This window comes from Tiliqua scincoides, chromosome 1, assembly GCF_035046505.1.
Source record: "Tiliqua scincoides isolate rTilSci1 chromosome 1, rTilSci1.hap2, whole genome shotgun sequence".
Lineage (NCBI taxonomy): Eukaryota > Metazoa > Chordata > Lepidosauria > Squamata > Scincidae > Tiliqua > Tiliqua scincoides.
The window spans coordinates 199,201,226-199,221,468 of record NC_089821.1 but is presented as its reverse complement, the minus strand read 5'-3'; the positions used below and the strand labels follow the sequence as shown (position 1 = coordinate 199,221,468).

The 20,243-nt window shown below is 48.8% G+C and overlaps 1 protein-coding gene across 2 annotated transcripts; it reads right to left on the bottom strand.

Annotated features, from left to right (window-relative positions):
• Positions 1-1,944: 1,944 nt before the first annotated feature.
• Positions 1,945-18,763, bottom strand: VGLL2 (vestigial like family member 2). 2 transcript variants are annotated; one of them, XM_066611303.1, is made up of 4 exons: positions 18,680-18,763; positions 13,191-13,515; positions 3,970-4,479; positions 1,945-1,985 (listed from the first exon to the last, which is right to left on the bottom strand). In XM_066611303.1, exons 1-4 carry the CDS (start codon positions 18,761-18,763, stop codon positions 1,945-1,947), a joined length of 960 nt encoding a protein of 319 aa, XP_066467400.1. The 2 variants fall into 2 exon arrangements, with proteins under 2 accessions (XP_066467400.1, XP_066467399.1); XM_066611302.1 differs by lacking the exon at positions 1,945-1,985 and adding an exon at positions 2,095-2,138.
• Positions 18,764-20,243: the final 1,480 nt, after the last annotated feature.

The window sequence follows — 20,243 nt, the reverse complement described above, 5'->3', positions numbered from 1 at the left end:
CCTTAGAACAGCTGCAGAATTTACAACTAGATGCAGAAAGATCTGAGGCAAACCAGAGTGTAAACCCTCCCTCAGCTGTCTCCCCTTGCCAGAAAAGAGCTGGGGGAAAAAAAAAATCCCTTCCAGCTGGGGCTGCGGGTGGGAGTGGTGCCCACTAGGACAAGAACGAAGCTCCTCTCCTCCCCATTTGCTTCTGCAAGACAATGCAAGTATTGGAGAGTAGAAAACTGCTTTTTGCCAGCTTCATAAGACAATACGGGAGACACAGGACTTTGAGAAAGGAAAAGCCAGCCAGCAAAGGAGCTCATCTCTCCTAACTATCCTGTATAGCCCATACAAGTCAAGCACAGGGGAAGCGTAGTTGTAAAGTCATGGAAGGATCTTGTGCGTGCAAGGATTCCTATGGGGCTGCATTGTTGGTGGGAAATGTTCCCTTACCCAGAGGAGACCTCTCAAACTCCCCCTGCAGGATGCAGCATGAGCCATTCTGATGTACCTGCTTCAGTGGAAGGGTGGAATGCAGTGGGGCCCTGGATCTCCTTTCATCCCTTATGTGGGTGGGCCTTACAAGGCACATACAACAGCTGAAAAGTTTAAATATGTGTCATGGCAAAGCTCATGCCTGTGCACATCTTCTGCTCTGCCAACTCTTGTCCTAATGCCTGTTTGAGCCAACCCAAAATATAAACTAAAAAAAAGATTCTGCTCTTTTGCTCAACTGTCTTGTACTGGCCTTAATATTCTGCAGTATTCTAGAAAAACTATGCTGTGTCGAATGCATTGGCTGTTAAGCACCGCAGCCATGGCCAAGGAGAGCTTTCTCCCATGATAAAAACAGAGTTTCCATATAAATGGAAAACAATTTTTTTTTTAAATCAGTTTCAGCTACTATCGTATTTTTTTAATTCTTTCTGAGATTTTGCGCGTGCATAAGAAATCTACGGGCTTAGTGTCTCCAAAAAATCATACAATCAGAAGATGAAAGGAGATGTCTTTAATGTAGCTTTCTTACAAATGACCATCTCTTATATATTTCCTTTCAAAAAAAAAAAAAAAGAGAGAAAGGGAGAGACCCAGTCCCCTGACCACAAATACCAGAAAGATGCATACAGAGAGAGCATTCAGATTTAATGAGGTCCTTTGTATATCCAATTATTTTCCTCCCCAGTTTCAACAGTTGTTCTTTGAGAAGGCTGTCCGAATATTCTTGTCTGTTTTTTTGTGTTTTTTTAAGGGTCTCTTCTTTCATCATAAAACGTTCCTTGTATAAAAACCTTATATATACACATATGCATGTATGTCTTATCCAACCTAATTGTTGTGCCAAACTCAGAGAAGAGCCACCTTGGTTGTCAAGTTTCTGGAGTCCAAACAGTTGTCCGCAGAACAGCTGCACTGGTGTAAGGCGGAGGCAGGTGGCCCCCGCTAGTCATTTGCCACTCATCACCAGAGTCTGAAAGATCTGTCCATTTTTTTTAAAAGTCCCAAACATGCTTAGGAGTTTAGAATTCCTCTGTTTCTACAGTATAAAAGAGAACAATTCCATTCACAATGTCTTAATATCTTCCCATGCTGCTTTTCAAGGAGTAGGGTTTTTATTTTTAAAAATGTCAGTCAAAAGAAGTTTGCACACCATCATCAGCAGTAACAAACAGTTTTGCTTTCCAAAGTCAGCAGTTTTTACATCTTCATTCATTGCTGTTGACTCTTTAGAGTGGCCTGGCCGCAATCCTGGATGTGAATCCAACGTGTGGAACTTTGCACTTTCAAGAGAACGGGGAGGTGCCTCGTGTCCCTCAACATCTGCAGTTGAAATGTCACATCAAAGCAGCCTTTAGCCCCTATTGTCTTTCCCATATTCTTGTCCTTGCAATTTGACATGAGATGCTGAACGACGGAAGGGGAAGAAGATGGAGTTTGTGGGGGAGCTTTAGAACCAGCAGCTCAGCTCAGGAGGGATCCACCACAGAAGGAATAACGGCGAGCTGTAAACCAAGATCAGAACCTGATTACAAATCGACTCGATTTCGGCTCTGTCACCACCAGTCCTACTTAGGCAGAGATCTGACTAGAGGGGAAGGTGGAAGAGCAGGTCTAAAACCAATAGAGATCCTTGCTTTTATCCTGAGGCTGCAAACCTAAGAACAGAGAGAAAAATGGAAATAAAACAAAACAGAGAAGAGGGAAGGAGAGGGAAAAAGGCATAAGGATAGAAAAAAATAAACACCACCCATTTTCTTGCAAGAGTAGGTATCAAGGCATAAAAAGTAGTCTGTTCTGGTTGAAAGGAAAAGGTGAAGAAGAAAGCCAAACAGTATGTAAGATCTAGAACATTTATGACATCCAGATTAAAACCCCTTTTAGCCACTGAACGAGTCATTATTGTCTCTCTGCTCCCCCTCTGTTAAAACAGTGGTTGTAAATTTCTGAAAAGTGAGGTTTGGGCTTGCATGTAAAGCTTTGAACATGCAATTGTCATGGCAAAAATTAAACTCTCCCTACCTCACATGGTTATTGGGAAAATGAATACAATTCACACTATTGGACAGGGGTGGCCAAACCATGCCTTGGGAGCCGCATACAGCTCTTTGACATACAATGTGCAGCTCTGAAATATGTTGGCTGAGCTCCTTTTTGCATCTCAATTAACATAAAAGGAAAATAAGAAATTTTCAGTCTTGATAATTATTTATCAGGGAGAGTCCACTGAATCAAAACATATGCTTAATGTTCATGGTGAGTAAACATATTTGAGAATTTAAATGCTTCTTAAATATTGTGACTCTCAAACATCTGAAGTTTATCGTATGTGGCTGTTATGTTAAGCAAGCATGGCCACGCCTGCTATTGGGTCTTGCAGATGAAATAGAATATGAATGAAATAGATTCAGCTGAACTCTATCTTATTTAAAATTCTAGAGCAGGGATATCAAACTCATTTCATAACAGAGGGCCAAATTTAGCATTCATGGTGCCTGCCGAGAGCCACAAGTAACATCATTCAGCAGGAAGTGGCATCATTAAGCAGATGATGACCAGAAATAAGCACTTTGTTCTCACATAGAAGCTCATTAGCTGCAAAAGACAGAGGGCTAATTTTGTTCATATTTTCAAGATATGAGAGAGTCCAATTATCAAGCTGGAAGAGCCTAGTTATAACGGGGGCTAGATAAATTGCTTCCAGGGGCCGCATTTGGGCCACAAGCCTTACGTTTGACACCCCTGAGGTTTTAGATCTCTACTGATTGCAGTTTTAGTCATTCAAATCATGGAATCCTGAACACTTTCTTAAATATTTTATTATATACTTATTGTATACTTTCTTAAATATAATATTGATACCTTAAATAAATGATATTTAAGAATATTAAATGTTCTTAAATATGACACAACAGCTATTATCCTGGTTTCTAATTAAGCCACTGGGCCAAGTCAGATGACCTCAGAGAGACAGAAGTCATCTGACTTGGCTCAGTGGCTTAATTAGAAACCAGGATAATAGCTGTTGTGTCATTCTAATGAGAAAATAATTTACTAGCAATAATTTAATAAAAGACAAAGTTCTCTGGAAAAAGCCTGCCTTCATTTTTTAATGGAATTGTACACATCCATCAAATGTGGGTGGACAGACTTGGTTTAAAAGGATGGAACTAAAAGTTATGAGAAACACTGATTTGCCGCTACTCCTCTTCAATGACATCACCTCACTCTTGGTGTCTTACCAGGAAGCAGATAGGATGAGATATGGAGAGCTAACATCTCCTGTTACATTTCCTGTAACATGTTTGTCCAAATGTGTGGGAAATCTATAAATGCCAGATTTTCACTGCTTTGGGGCAGAATAAGGTGACATTTGCTGATGATCCTCCCCTACCTCTTCTTCTAACCTAATAAATAAAAATAAGGGCTTTTCAGGCCATGTGGGAGGGAGAAAGAGCGAGAGAGAAAGCTTCATCCGCTCGATCTTACCTGCATCGACATTGAGGCCGAGGCTCTGTGCCATCTCCCCTGCTGGGCTGGGGAAAGGTGCTGGTGTTGTCCATGCTGAAGTGGCAGGCTCACTCTTGCCTAATTCACACTGAGGGCTGACCGGTGTGGGCACTGAAGCAGGCGTGAGGCGGTGGGGACGGACAGAAGCAGCAGGCACCAGGAGTGAGCCATAGCGAGGGTCAAAGTGTGAGCTGTAGACCTCGTGCACAGCGGTGGGCCGAGGATAGGCAGAACTCTGCGTGCCGATGTAAGGGTGGTGGTGGTGGTGGTGATGGTGGTGGTGGGCAGGGTGCCAGGACTCCGGGCCACCCTGGTGAAGGTGGCTGTGCAGCGAGCCTGGCGAATAAGGGTCCGCTGTGGCAAAGGGCAGTTCACTGTGGGCTGTGGCTGCTAGTGGGCTGCCCAGGGACGCAGGCACTGAGGAAGGCTGGTATGTGCTGTTCCAGAAGGAGGGTGGGAAGCTGCGCTGGCTCATAGGGAATGATCCATCTGAAGAAAACAAGGTGGAGAAGAAAGCATCAGACTAGTGTTGGAAGGCGGCAGTGGCCATTCATTATTACTCCCACTGCCATTTCTCTAGCCCTAACAGTGGCTTTCTAAGTAGCCACATGAAACTTCCACAAAGAGCCACTTGCTCTAGCCACATGAACCTGCCAACCCTTGAGACAGCCCTACTACTCCATATGTCTCTGCTGTGTGCAGCATGACTAGCAGGCATCCAGGAACAAATCACATGAAAGAGGCCCAACTGAGCTTTTTAGAGCGGTGTGTGAAAAGTGTCCTGCACGTTCCCAACCAAAAAGTAATTTTAGCATAATATGAAAAAAATGACCCTAGCCCTCAAGAAAACCAGTTCAACAACTGTGGAATTTTCTTCATGTAGGTTACGCACTAAAAGAACAGCAAAGGTTGATCCTGAAGAAATTACTTTTCACATTCTCAAAGAGATTCCTAATAGATTTGCTTACTATACAGCAAACGGTTATTAGACAGACAACCTGGCCTGCCAGGCTGAATAAAATAAAAGCCCAATCCAAAGAAATAAACTTGCCATAGACTCACAAAAAAGTGAGTCTCAAAGAGATCCCTTCAAAATTTAAAGCAAAAACAAACTCAAGATTACTTTATTGTGAATGTATTTTATTTATCCACATATGTCCCATTCTCTCTGCAGGAAAAAACTCTGGATGACATTATTTCATTCATCTGTATCAGAATTCTGCAGGAAAGGTTAGGGTGAGACAAAAACACAGAAATTGTCTCAAGAATAGCTTGTGAGCTTTATGGCTGAGTGGAGATTTGGATTTCTCCTGTCCAAACCATAACTCACAAGGGATTTACATGCCCAGCCCAGCAAGCTCCTAAGGGAGACCCTGGTTTTCTCTCAAATAATAATCCACAAATGCAAATCAATTGTATCCCCACTTTCTTAATGAAATTGTAATTCACCAGTGGTCTCTCAGACACAAGTAACTTGCGCTGCAATCTTATGCATGTGGACTTGAGCATAAGCTGCAGTGAACTGAGCAGGACTTACTTCTGCACAGTCATACAAAAGATTACGTTGCTTGGTGGAGGTTAAAAAAAAGTAAAATTTAAAGGTAGCCCATTGTCCCATGGCTTTTCAGTAAGTTCTGTTTGCAACAGAAAAGATAGCTGGTAAGAATATCAGCAACAACATTACACGAAAGTTAGCATTTGCTAAATATATTCAGCAGCTATCAAAAAAGGCCACTGCACTGCTCACTGCAGGATCAGAAGCTTTTGTGTAGACTGGAGTTCAGCCTTACAAACAGTAAGAGCCTGGACAATTCCTTCCCTGTCCAACTGAGCTCCTAATCAGTGCTGAATTTTAAAGAGACAGATTCTGGGGCTGAACCTTGGCCACAAGCAACATAACCCCTCATCCCTAAATCCAAGTGGGTAAAAACTTGTGTAAGGAGTGAGAATGCTGCACATGCTCAGAGGCACTTCAGTTTTCTAAGGTGTGCTTGGGCACTGAAAAGGCATTGAGCGACTCAGAGCCCAATGCCATGCATGTCTAGTCAGAAGTAAGTCCTATTGTAGTCAGTGGGGCTTACTCCCAGGAAAGTGTAGATAGGTTTGTACCTTCAACCCTTTTAGGTGAGCTCTGGTACTAAGCACAGCTGCCTTGCTGTTAGGATTTTAAGGGTGTTTAAAAGAGCTCTGCTCAATCAAGCCAAAGACCACTCTAGTCCAGCACCCTGCCTCTCACAGTGTTTAACCAGGTGCTTCTGGGAAGTTCTAAGCAGGAAACGAAGAAGGCACACATTGTTCCCATCCCTATCGCCCTGTAATGGGTATTTAGAGCTTTGATTAAAACTGCAGCTACTAAACCTTCTTCCATGTGAGAAAATTTGAATAATTTCAGTTATTGTTGATGATTCTGAGTATTTCCAGACATGTTTTCTGGCACTCCAGGCAGTCGTCGTCTGTCAACCTGCAGCCAGATATAGCTGTTTGGGGGCATTTGCATTGCACTCAGGGGGGCTGTGAACAGGGCCTATGAGAGGAATTTTATCAGGGTGTCTTCTGGGCCCCTTCCCAAAGGGAGGGGGCAATGGGGGGCAGAACAGGAGGCAAAATAAGGCGGGGGAGGGTACTATTGATAGCCACAATAGTCTTTGGAGCCCAGGTCTACTAGGCTTCTTGATTCTACCTGACCAGGTCAGGTCTACCTGACCATGGGGCCCTCCCTTGGATCTGCCCCTGACTGCACTACACCCCATCCATTAGTGGGCAGCACAGAGTAGAGTATCACTGGGACACACTTGCACCCCATGCATGCCTATCAAAAACAAACCAAAAATAGCTGCGCTCGTCACTGTCCACATGTGTGGACGCTGTTATTTTAAAAAAGTTAAGATAATCTTTTACATTTTTAACTTTTAATTAAAAAGTTAAGATTAACGACTTGAGCACAGTGGACAAGGAAGTAGTAACAAGTGAACAACAGCCAGGCTGTGACACACACCACAAATGAGCTTGGTGTGTCACACAAACAAGGTGTGACAATCTCTAGGTAGCTCTTTCTAGATTCTCGACTTTAAGGCATTGGTGAGCATTCCCACACATGGCTCTCATGCTCTTGGCGTGGCTCCTCCCAAAGGGTCCTGGGAATTGTAGTTTGGGGCACAACTTCAGCCAGGCTCCAAAACTAGAGTTCCGAGAAGGCTGCTTCTCCTGAGCGTGGGTGGAAGAGAGAATGTGGCAATCTATGAACGAGCAGAGCCCGAATGACGTCAGATGCATGACGTCTAAGTCTTATTTGCTGATGGGAGGCAACTGGAATGCCTCCTGCAGGCTCTGGCTTCCAAGTCGAGCGTCTTTCTCTCGGCACTGCGCTGGGGGGCAGGCGTGGAAGGATGCACCGGCTCCCTTCCAAGTCTTTCAGTCAAGGCGTCTTTCAGCGACTCGTTCGCGCTTGGAAACCTCAGGGAGGGCGGCTGGGCGGACGAGCCGAGATCAAAACGCCTGGCTTGGGCAGAAGTCGGGCAAGGCGTGGAAAGCCCAGGACGGCGGCAAGTCTGTGCGCATCTCATGGGGACTCGACTCCGGTGGCTTCGCCAGAGGGGGTGCAAAGCACTAAGCCTGGCAGGGGGAAAGACCTCTTGCACGCTGCGGTGAGGCTCCCTGCAGAACTTAGTGCTTGGCACCCACCACCCAAAATTAGTGCTTGAGCCCCGAAACTTCTTGCTTGCGGTTCACTTTTCACTTTGGAGCAAAGGGGCACAAGATCAGGCGGTATCTCAGAACATCCCAGAGGTGAACACTGTTCACCCGTCCGCCCTCCTTTGATACATTCATTCTGCAGTCTTGGCGACGCGATCCAAGGGCCTTTCGCCCCCCTTGAGTGGGCAGAGGGGATCTGCCTCGAAACCACCGCAATGCCTGCAAGATCCGTCGTTGGAAACACCCCCCCCCCAGCAGAAAGAGCGAGCGCTTTTCTAGCGTTCCCCCGTAGACATTTTGGGTGGGAGCTCAGGCTGCAGCCCTCTGCATACTTACCTGGGAGTAAGGGCTACTCAACCCAGAATTTACTCCAGAGGAAACCCTCCCTCGCTAGGCTGGCATTTCGTGGTGCCTCTTTTGGCTGAGCTCACATAAAAGCGTGGAGTTCACGCTGTGCGTTTATTTTGCACAAAAGCGGATCTACTTCTCCAGCTACGACCTGATCGATTCGAAACCAAGAGAGAAAACGAGGATCGCGGTGACAGGCGGGCTGCCGACTGACCACCTTCCGGGGTCTGGTTCCCTGTCTTCTTGCTGAAGTCCACCTCCTTTAGAGCACAATCCTAGGCACGTCTACTCAGAAGGAAGTTCCGTGAGAGTCAATGGGGCTTATTCCCAGGAAAGTTTGGAGAGGATTGCACCCTTAGTATCTCTCTGGAGAAGAGGCCACTTGGAGGACCACTGGTGGTCAAGCAACCACCCCCACCCCACCCCCATGACTTCCAGCATCCAATGACTGCTTTTCGAGATGGAAAGGGCCAAGCAGGGGCTTGACATGTGTCGCACTGACTCGTTTCCAGGCCCCAAAACGCGTTCAGACATTTAGCGTTGAAAGCGCCGTTGTTGCCCCCAAACACGTGTCAAAAGCCGCTCTTGTGCTTCAACTGCCTGCAGCTCTCAGCTAGGAAAGTAGCTTGGGGGTGAAGCCCATTTTAGCCCCTCCCCCCAAGCACATTCGTTGCTTCATTACAGGAAGGAGGGTCCGTTTTAGAGTCCCCTAATGGTGCTGCTCTCGATCTCTGCTTGCAGAATAAAATCCGCAAAAGATTTTCTTTTTAAGGGGGGGGGGGAGAAAAAGAATCGCAAGCTGATTTTAAGAATTTGTCCCCCACCTCGAAACTCAGTGCGCTTTGCTCCCGGGAAGCAGCGCACGCCGCCCTCCCTGGGGCAAGGCAGCAGGAGGCTGTTGGAGCAGGGAGAGTGCAGTCGTGGGGATCCCGGGTGGGAAGTCCGACCTGGCCAAGGGAATCCTCAGGACTCTCTGAAACGCCATTCCTTCAGAGAGGCGACGGGCACACTCGCTTAGACCATCGCTTTCAAAAAGAGTTTGGAAGCCAGTTGAGTGGAGAAAAACAGGCGCAGGAAGCAAAGGAAAGCGAGTTCTGGTCTTATTTTTTTAAAACCATTTGGGGAAAAAAGTCAGCAACTGTGAAGGAACAACAGTGAAGCTTCAAGGGCACAGCTGAGTTCGTTTCTCTGCCGCCCCCATTTGTTTTCAAGAAGAGCCCAGGTTTCAATCTAACCAACATTTCTGTCCTGGGTGCCCAGTCGCCCCCGATCCTCCTCCTCTGCCTTCAATTGACACGGCTAGTTTCGAAATGAACAGAAGCGAAGGTATCTGATGGCCAGCAGGACGAGCAGTGGTGTAAGCGGGGGGGGGGGTAAAGCACTACGTTTGGCAGGGAGCCTCACTGCAGCGTGCAAAGGGCCTCTCCCCTTCGGAGCAATTCCAGGCAGCGAGTGCGTCTCCCTTTTGCATCCACCACCCGGCATGGCTCCCAAGCGGAGCGGCCCTTGCACCCTGCGGTGAGGCTCCCTGCAAAACTTAGCGCTTTGCATCCCCTCTGGCCACGCTACTAACCCGAGAGCGCCGACTTCCACAGGCTCCCCTCCCAACACAATCTGGCTACTCAACCTGAAATCAACCCACTAGAGATCCTTAAACTAGGGGGGCTGCTCCTTCCTTAACACTCTTCAACAGGGTTGCCAACTGCTCATTAAAAAACCCCACCCTGCTCTCTTCTGCCTTTCACAGCTGCTTGATGATAGACAAAAACTAGCCGACTGGCAACGGGTTTGGCAGAAGGAAGATAAACTTTATCACCTGCTGAGCAAAGTGTTCTGAAAGGCACAGTCCCAAGGACCTGCTGAAAAGCTCCCCGCCTCCACTCGCCCACATTTCCGCATGGATTCTGGTTCCCTTCCACTCCATGTGCCACCTGGAAACAGGGATCTTTCCCAGTGGCCTTCTCCTGTGGGTTGGCTGGCTGGCAAAATTTTCTTGGCAGCGTCCTGCCTGCCTTGCACTTGCAATGTCTGCTGATACCCACGGTCTCTCTCTTTTTCTAATACTTGTGCAATGCGATTCTTGATTTGGAAAAGCTCTTGTCAGAGCAGGAATTCGTTTTTTAAAAAAAGCAATTTCAATTCTCACATTTTAAAAATACAATTAGCATTTGGCATGAACAGTTTTTTCCCAGTCGAATTCACAAGAAAGGTGGCCATGTTGGTCCATGAGAAGAAAAAAGATCTACACCTCAAAGTTGGGTAACACTTCCTTTTGGACTAATTTTAAACAAACAAACAAACAAATAAAATATGCATAATTTTTCCCACCTCTCCTATGCCAATGCAAATGGTCAAGGCAGCTTACAATTCAGAATTCATTAAAATAATAAATAAAATCATAATCAGTTGCACATATCAAACAGCAAACTTAAAAACTTCATCAAGCAGATGGCAAACAAAACAACCAAGCAAAAGAGGGCATGTCATCAAACTGCAACAGTCTGCAGTTTCTAAAATCTAAAGATGGAGAAACCCCTCCTCCCCGTGTTAATCTTTAGCTTTTACAAACTTCAGACTGAACTTTGACACCTTGCCCTCTTTTCCCTGACCTTTTCTTTACCATCCACCTGATGAAGAGTTCTGTAGAACTCAGAAGCTTGCTGTTTGATATGGTGCTGGTTGATGCTAAACAAAACGTTATCCAATGGATTGTGCACTTTACTTTGTGCCCTGCCAAATTCCAGAAAATAAACCATGTGAAATACGGTACCTTGTATTTACATCTTCCCTGGAGAGTTATACATTCATTTCCTATCAGGTTAAGCCCATCTCAGCTCCCAAGCTACACAGCTCTTCATCAGATAGTTCTGTGCAACCAGAAAGCTTGACTATACCTGCCTCTACAGAAGGTGCCCCAATTAATCACATCCACATGTCAAAGTATGCAGCCTTATCACCAGATCATAACCATGTTGTTGTACAGTCCAGCCGCCATGAACTATTGTTACTTAACACTGATTTAAACAGATTAATCAAATATCTTAATCCAAGGTCCACTCAGTTGGTCATCCTACTCAGGGCTGCTCATCCATGAGATTGCCCAACTCTTTTCCTTCTAGTTACCTCCACTAGGAGGAATGGATGTGAGTGCATCACTTGGTAAGAGCAGTGGCAGTATTCGGCACAGTGCCTCAGGCACCCAGAGATCTTGGTGCAGGCCTGATCCTACTTCTTGCTGCAGGGTCTGAAAAGCAATGGCTATCCCCACTGTTGCTGGTATTGTGGCAGATTGCCAGTAAACAGTGTAGCTTCCATATAGCCAACACGTATAGGTTGAAACGTATTTCAACACACCTTGAACGTTGAAACGTATTTCAACACAGGTTGAAACATATTTCAACACACCTTGAATGTTGAAACGCTGAAACATTGAAACATTCAACACACCTTGAAACGTATTTAACGTATCCTTTGAAATCAAAGGACTCAAAAGGACCTAGCTGTTGCTAGATCATGCCCATTACGCATAAGTATGTCTCTCACACGAATGAGGTTACTATGTAATGCATGTGGAGTCTAGCACTGAAGTTTCCTGCCCCCCCCCCATTGGAGCAAAGCCTCCAAAATATTCACACCAATCTCTCTGAAAACATGAAACACCACAGAGTGGAATTCTTCCACCTCCCGCTCATCATTCACTCTGAAATGGTGTTTTGTTGCAACCTGCCACATGCAAACCACGTGGCAGGTTCAACATGTATTTTTTCCCCCATGAAAAGTTACTTAGGCTGCAATCCTATATGCACTTTCCTGGGAGTAAGCCCCACTTAACACAATGGGACATGTCTGAGTAGACATGCATAGTATGGTGCTGTTAATGACTTTCTCGGGAATGAAACAATTCCGTAACTAAATTACCACAAGAACCAAGGTTGCAGTAAAATGCACAATTAATCTGGGACTAACTCTCACGTCTCAACGTGACTTACTTCAGAATAAACCTGCATAGGGTTGTAGGGCAGATTATTGCAAAATACCTGCATAGAAAGAATGCGAGGATGGGAACAAATACACTTTGGCACGGAAGGAAATCATGAAGAACTAGGAAGTTAAGGACACACGCAGTCTAACTGAGCCGAATGCATTGCTTCTCCAAGCTAGTGCCCTAATGGCTGGCAACTTCCAGTATTAGATTTTGTCTGTATAAAAAGCCTGCTTAAAGTGTGCATTAAGTGATTCACGAGAACCCATTTTAATGCTCGGTCTAGCCTGAATATTCAGAACTGCCATCGCCTTTCCTTGTGGTTGGGGAAAGAGGTATTTTCACAGGTGATTGTAATAGCAGATTATCACCCTGGAGAAAATGTGACAACACTCATTACGTTTGCACAAAGGATACACTTCCTTCTAGGCACGGTTGTCTGCACATAAACAGTGATATGCCAGGCCAAGAGAGAACGCACTGAAATTTTTCGATCAGGGCATCTTTACAAGCAAGGCTTCAACTTGGTTATGATGCCAAAATCAGACCTGTGCAGGCGAGAATGCATCTTTGATCTCTCTTCCCCACTCACATCCTGCAGCAATAGAATAGTAGCCTGAGAATTTCAAGACCAGCCCTGCAATTCTTTGCCCAGAAAGAAACAACTGTGAAACTAGTTTTCAGTTTTTAGACCAGTGATTTTCAGTTTTTAGACCAGTGATTTTATTTTTATTTATTTTTCACATTTTTATACCACCATTCCTCCAAAGACCTCAGGGTGGTGTACACAGCTGCTCCCTTCCTTTTTTGTCTTCACAACAACCTGTGAGGTAGCTGAGGCTGAGAGAAAGTGACTGGCCCAAGAAGCTTTGTGGCTGAGGGGGGATTCAAACCTAGATCTTCCAGGTCTAAGTCCACCTCCCTAACCACTACACCACCCTGGCTTTTTCATCTCATGGCACACTGACAAGGCACTAAAATGGTCAAGGCACACCACCAGATGGGGCTCATATCTCCCATTGACCCTATTAATAAATGAGCTTCCCCCAAATTCCGATGGCACACCTGTGGACCACTCGCGGCACACCAGTGTGCCAGGGCACAGTGGCTGAAAATGGCTGGTTTAGATGGGCAACATAGGGAGGATCATACACAGCTAAGAGACCTATGGGCTCACCTCTCCAAGAGCTGGAGCTGCTCCGAGTCGCAGCCTTGGCGCTGACGCTGCTGGGCGAGTAACTGCTGGGCTGGCTGAGGGCCCGGCTGAAGTGCTCGTCCACCACAGTGCTGATGTCCCCTTGGAAGTAGGTGAACAAGACACACCTGGAATTAATGTATTCCGCCTCTGGGGGGCGCTCTTTCTCAGGGCTGCATTCTTCCTCCTTGATGCTGGTGGGGGCAGTGTGGCTGGAGAAGGAGCTGCTGGCACTGCTGCCACTGGTGCTGGCGCTGCTGCTGGCACTCTCGCTGGCCTCCTGCATTTTCGAGTAAAAGGCTAGTTTCTGCAGGAGAGAGCAGAAGCCAATCAGGGCCAATTCACACATGCACACCCAACTCCTGGCTGGTCATGCGAGCTGCACCCACTGCAAAATCTTGTGGGTAAATGCCAGGGGAAATGAAAGCTCTGCCCCCTACCCAACCTTTTAAAACCTCTTTCTCTACCATCCTCTTTGGATACAAATGGCCTCAAATTTCAGAGCTGCTTCTGTGCTCTTTCTTCTTTTAAAGTTCTTTTTAAAAGTTTTTAAAATGGAAGGTAGGGCCAGGGTTGCATTTTCTGCCTGCTGGGAGCCATTTTGGGAAACAACATTTGTCTGAACTGCAGGATGAAGATGTAACTATAATAAAGTAAATAATAAATTGGACCACATGGTTCTGGTGTATGAAAGCTTTTTTAAATAAAAAATTACCAATTTCTCTGTTTCACACACACACACAGATGTGGTGGAAAGCAGTGAGACCAGCCCCTCTTGAGATCCTTTGCAGATCTTAGTTCTGCTTTTTTTTTGGTCAGGAAAGTTAATCGCAAACAGATCTGTGAGTGTTTCAAGGAGCCAGGAGATTTTTGATTGTTCTTGCTCTGACAAACACACAGTCACTCTTTCAGGTCCTGCTTTATGATGGAATCAGGCAGCAATGGGCAGGGGCACGTGGGAACTCAACCCTTACACAGTCAGGGACCACACAGTCTTTGGCTTTTGATGCCTTAGCGTACTTTTGACTCAGAAGACTGTGCCCAGCAACTCTACAGAGCCTGCCTAATGCCATTTGCTAACCCACAAAGCATTTAAACCAGAGGTCTTGGCTTGAATGCCAGAGTTGTGGCTTAACTGCCAAAAGCATCCTAGCTTGTCATTCCCTTCTTTCTAGCCTCAGTTTCTTTCAGACCATGGAAACCATCGCATCCTTCCCTTTCCAGTTCCACTGGAGCAGTCCCTCGTTTATCCAAGTTGACTGCTTCCCCCAGCCCTTTTGGGGATATTTGGCGAGGTGGCCAGATGAGCCAAGGCTTCCACGCACCACAAAAAGGCTCCAATGCTTCGGAAGGGCTTGCTGCGAAAGAGGGCTGCGGGAGGGAAAGAAGGATTCCCACTGTGCGAGAGAAACGAGGCGCACAAACTGCTGGACCGAGGCAGAAGTTCGGCTAGCGGGGTGGACTCACTAAGCAGTTAGTCCTCAGTGAGGATCAATCGGACAGTCTCAGGCATCGGACGGAGAAGGTGGTGGTTGTTGCTCAGACCATCGGAGTCAGAGTGAGTAGATCAGACCTTCAGATATACACAAGGATGAAGCGACCAAGAAGGATCTTCAGGCACTCTGCAGATTCAAGGGCTTGCTGCGATGGAAGGATGTGCGTGCGAGGCTGGCAGAAGGAAGCCCCGGGCGCCTTCCCTGTGCCAAAGGTGGACCGGGGCAAGAGGTACGCTCCTCGCCTTCCAGGGGAGGCACCAGCACGTCCAGCCACAGTCAGGAAACTTTCTCCACCAAACGGAGGGCAGGATCCCGGTTGCCTTGAAGAAGCGCAAGAATTGTGCCCCCGGGGGGAGTCTCTGGGGCGGAGGGAGGACCTCTCAGGCTGGCCCTCCAAGCAACCAGCCGTCCAGGGGACTGGCTTTTCGGCCAGCGTTCCCAGTAAAGCCTGTTCGTGTTGGCGTCGCGGCAAAGGAGGCGCCCGCTTTGGGTGGCCCACCCTTTGGTGCCGACCCGGTCGGAGAACTGGGCGAGGAGGGCGGCAGGGTGGGAAGGGGAGAGAACTCGCGTTGGGGGAGGAGAAGCGTCCCCGACACCCGGACTCGTTCTCTCGCGACGGGCTTCCCCACAGAGAGCTGCCCAGAGTCCGCTCCACGTGTTCCCGGCTGGCTGGACGGCGTGTCCGCAGCTGCTTCCCAGAGCCTTTCCGGGGCAGGCCTGAAGGATTGGATTCGGATACGGTGGGGAGCAGCTCCTGCATGCGAGGCCGGGCCCTGCTCTCAGCTGGGGCTGCCCAGGACCCCGCGGGAAGACCGGAGGGGGCGGCCAGGGGAAAGCAGAAAAGGGCCCCCTTCTCCCCATGGGCATTTCAAGGGGCCAGGGTGGCACTGGGGCGGGGGGGGGCTCCTGAACTGACAAATACTCGGTCAATTAACTGAGTGTTTTTGCCACGGAGAGCATTTGGGGGGGTTCCTCTTTCTGGCCCCCACGTTCTCTGAGCCACCCTGAGTGAGGCAGGGTGAGTCCCCATCGCAATCATCCAGGCAGACCACGATTCATTCTCCTTCCAGGAGAGCATCTGGGGGGTTCGGGGTCCTGCCGGCTTGGCCAAGCACTGCGCGGGGGGGGGGGGGATAGCGGGAGTGGAAGGGCAATAATGGGGGGGGGGAGAGAGAGAAGAGCCGCGTTAGCCTCCGGCAGCCCCTTGGAGACAAACCAGTTTCTTTCCGCCCTTCCAAACCGAGAAGTCGAAGCAGGGCCGCCCGTCTCTCCGGGGAATGATTTCGGAAACCCAGACGCGATTCTCGCAGACCCCTCCCTGTCACGGACGGATTTGCTGGAAAGAGGAGATTTCCACGGCGGGGCTTCCACCTACTCACTCGGAAGCGATCGATCTTCAGCGAGAACCCGCCTGGGTGAGCGAGGCGCTCCCTTTCAGGACAGCTTCGGCGAGGGACCGAAGGGCCTTCTGAGAAACCAACCCTAGGCATGTATACTCAGAAGTAAATCCCATTATAGCCAATGGGGCTCACTCCCAAGTAAGTGTGGATAGGATGGCAGCCTTAGAGCCCAATCCTATGCATGTCTACTCAGCAGTCAGCCCCATTATAGCCAAGGGGCTTACTCCCTAGTCAGTGTGATAGGACGGCAGGCTGAGAGCCCAGTCCTAGGCATGTCTATTCAGCTGAACGTCCCACTATAGTCAAGGGGCTTACTCCCAGGAAAGTGCGGATAGGATTGCAGCCTGGGAGCCCAATCCTAGGCGTGTCTACTCAGCAGTAAGTTCCACTATAGTCAAGGGGCTTACTCCCCAGTAACTGTGGGTAGGAGTGTCCTTTTGTTCCGGAGTCCTTCCTGAGGCCTTTCAGCCGGGAAAGGGGAGAGAAAAACGGCCCAACAGGTGCACTCGCCGGGCAGAGCGAATCCCACTCCCTCCCCGGCACACACAATGAAACAGTTGATCCCCGGGGTGAAAAGTTCCTTCCCAAGGCGGGTTCCCTCCTTCCGCACTTGGCAGCGAGGAGTGGGGGTTGCGTTTGTTTGGAACGGGGAAAGGAGGGGGACATGTACAGAATCCCCGACGAGGCTACTGTGGATCTCTCTGGCGTCTCTCAGGGGGAGAATTCATCGCAGCAGCAACAACACGCTCACGTGGACCAGAGACACAGCCAGCTCCCCCAGGCCACCAACTGGCAAAACCTCCCGCCAGCAGCAGCGATCTGTCAGGCACACCTGGCTTTCAGGCAGGGGCGTGCGGCGGGTGGGGAGGCAGGTGAGGCAGAGCCTCCCCACCGGAGTCTTTCGAAAAGCACCACCGCCATAGGAGGCACCCAAGCACCCACAACTGAAGCGCAACGCGTGGCGATCTCCACTGGACCACGCAAGGCTCGTGGGTTGTGGGTGCTTGGGTGCCTCCCACGGTGGGGGCGCCTGTCGAAGGACTCCGGTGGGGAGGCTCTGCCTCACCTGCCTCCCCCACCCATCGCAGGTCCCTCCTTTCAGAGCAGAGCAGCCCTGCGCTGCCTACCCGAAGTCAAGCCCACCGAGCTCAGCGGCGGCTGAGAAAGCGCCTCCCTCCCTTCCTTTTGCCTGGGCCCCTCCAGGTCCAAGAAGGGTCCTGGACCCCCCCCCAAAGAAAGCAGCATCAGACACGCCGCTAGTTCGTCGCCTTCACCGAAAGCTCTGCCCGAGTCCAGAATTCTGCACACCAAATTCTGCCCGCTTAGGCGCAGGGAAAGAAGCAAGCCCGCTGCGATCGCAGAGGAATTTGGGGAACCAAACCACCAGAGCCAGATCGGACAGGCTGTTGAAAGGCAGTCATTTAGACAGCCGGTTGCAAGTTCAAAGCACCTCCTCACGTGCGTTCTTGCCGCAATCTTTACAACAACAGCCCTGACAGGCAGGCTACTCTCAAGCAGGGTGACCAGACGTCCTCTTTTTGCAGGATAGGCTCTCTTTTTTAGCCTCGTGTCCTGGAAAAGAACTTTAATGCCCTCCTTTTCTCTGTGAACGGCCCCTGCAGGCAGCGCACAGCTTTCTTGTAACTAGTAAATTATATACAACAAATTATATGTACTATAGTTTTAAACTTAAGTAATACGGTTTTGAAATTAATCACATGAAATGAGTGTATGAATGTTTTCAGTTTTTATTTTATCACGTCCAACATTTTCATTGGTTGTCCTACATTTTAGGGTGCCTTGTCCTCTTTTGCGGTCATGACATCCGGTCACCCCGCTCTCAAGGACCCTCCATGCCACCGTCGGGGGACGAACGAAACCCGGTTCGCCCGAGACCACCTGTTGAGGTTGGGGACCGACTTCGATGCCTCAGTTTCACGAGGGCTACTGAATCGTTGTCTGGGGAGGTGCGATCCTCCAACCCGTTAGGGTGCTTAAGGCTGCAATCTTATGCACTCTTTCCACGGAGTAAGCCCCATTGAACTCAGTGGGACTTACTTCTGAGTAGACATGCATAGGATTGTGCCCCAATGCTGCACTTTCCAGGGAGTAAGCCCCATTGAACTCAGTGGGGCTTACTTCTGAATAGACATGCATAGGATTGTGCCCTAAGGCTGCATTTTCCAGTGAGTAAGCCCCACTGAACTCAGTGGGACTCACTTCTGAGTAGACACACTTAGGGTGGGTGTAAACCTCCCTGATTCCAAGGGGATTTCAACGACCTAAGAGGGGGCCCTAGCCCACTCCAGAAAGCCCCTCCCGTTAGCCGTGGAAAGAAGGCCCTCAAGCGAGCATCATTTCCCTCTAGCCCGGTGCAAAGTCAGATTTGGTCGTCCCGTCCCCTGCAAGGGAAAAGAACATTCATGGGAGTGCGGCTTGGGCTCAGGTTGCAATCCTAGCCACGCTTACCTCGGAGTAAGCCTCACTGGCGCTAATGAGACTTGCTTCTGAGCAGACATGCCTAGGATGGGGCTGTCACTGCGCGAGAAAGTCCCTGCCGGCAGCGGAGACTCACCTGGTGGTGGTAGGGGCTGTAGGCTGCGGCGAAGTACGGCTGGGGAGGACCATAGACCTGGTACATCACATCCAGGCAGCTCATGGCTGAAGGCAGCCGGGACTCCCCTCGTGGAGCATCAACTCGGGCGGTGCCAAGGGAAGGGGGGCTTCATGGGGGATTCCTGGGAGGCAGTCCAGCCCTGCAAGGGGAAGAGGAGGCCAGGCTGCGGGCAGAGCCGTTGACTTTCGCGGCCCCTCCTTCGCACCAGCCCCGCTTCTCCCCAGCAAGCAGCAGCAGCAACCAAATCCCTGCAAACGCGCTCAGGACAAACAGGCAGGGCGCGCGCCCGGCAGGAGGCATTTAAACAGCACGCGCGGCGTCAGGCGGAGGCGGGGCTGCCGCCGACCAATCGGGGGGGCCGGGCCTGTGCCCTGCTGGGTTCTGGCCGGCCCTGCCTTGTGCTCCCGTCTGCTTCCAATGGAGGGTCCAGGAAGGTGATGGGTTGGGGTGATCATGATGATCACTAGGAAAGGCATTGGGGAAAGGACCCAGAAAGGCATGGATGCAACCAGGAGGGGCGCATTCCTATCTCCTCCCAGATCACTCCACAGTAAAAGGAATGTACTGGGTCACTGCAGATGTCACTGCAGTCTTGGTGGATTTTAGTTGTCCTCCTCATTTTTAAAGGAGGGCATTTGTTCCTGTTCCATTTTTATAGAAATAAACACATCAGGACATAAGAACAGCCCCGCAGGATCAGGCCAAAGGACCATCTTTCTAGTCCAACCTCCTGCATCTCACAGTGGCCCACCAGATCCCTGAGGGGGCACCCAAGACACCAAGAGACCCTTGCATCTAGCATTCAGAGGTAGCCCGCTTCTAAAACCAGAAGGTTGCACATGCCCACCATGGCTTGTAACCTGCAATGGACTTTTCCTCCAGAAATTTGTCCAAATCTGTTTTAAAGGCATCCAGGCCAGATGCCATCAGTACAGAATTACACACATTTAGGCTATGTGCATGATATATCGTTATTTAAATGTGCAGTTTTGATGATATGGGGCAGGGCAATGATGTGCCACCATGTCCACCACCAGAGCATTGCTCCACCCACTGCAAGGGAGGAGATCTGTCATGGCGATGACATGCTGGCCTCCCACACCTGGTGATGTATACTCTAGTGATGCCACTGCAGGTACTTCTGAGGTTTCCTGAATGCAGAAAATCTTCGTATTTGAAGAGCGCGTGCGTGTGTGTGTTTGAACTGGGGAAATATGGAAACCAGCTTGTCAATAAATCTCCATGTGCGCAACGGGCTTGGCTTTCTTTTTATCCTGCTATTTGGTTCTTCAGTCCTCTGTCTCTGGTTATAATTAGCCAACACCAATATCTGTTCCCCATCTTTCAAAATAAGATGGTGACTTAAAATTTAGAAAACCATTTGAAAATTGCAGTGAATTTCACCCTTGCAGTTTCCATCCTGAGAAACTTTTGGAACGCAAAAAAAAAAATTTGTGTCCATGTTTTATCCAATTTATATTAAAATATATATATATATATATATATATATATATATATATAT

What these genes read in the sequence shown, in the direction of transcription:
- VGLL2 (XM_066611302.1), bottom strand. Translation starts at nt 18,763, where the DNA reads ATGAGCTGCCTGGATGTGATGTACCAGGTCTATGGTCCTCCCCAGCCG. An exon ending in ACAGCCCCTACCACCACCAG is followed by an intron (nt 13,516 to 18,679) that starts GTGAGTCTCCGC and finishes TCTCTCCTGCAG; the next exon opens with AAACTAGCCTTTTACTCGAA. An exon ending in CGGCCTCAATGTCGATGCAG is followed by an intron (nt 2,139 to 3,969) that starts GTAAGATCGAGC and finishes CTCTGTTCTTAG; the next exon opens with GTTTGCAGCCTCAGGATAAA.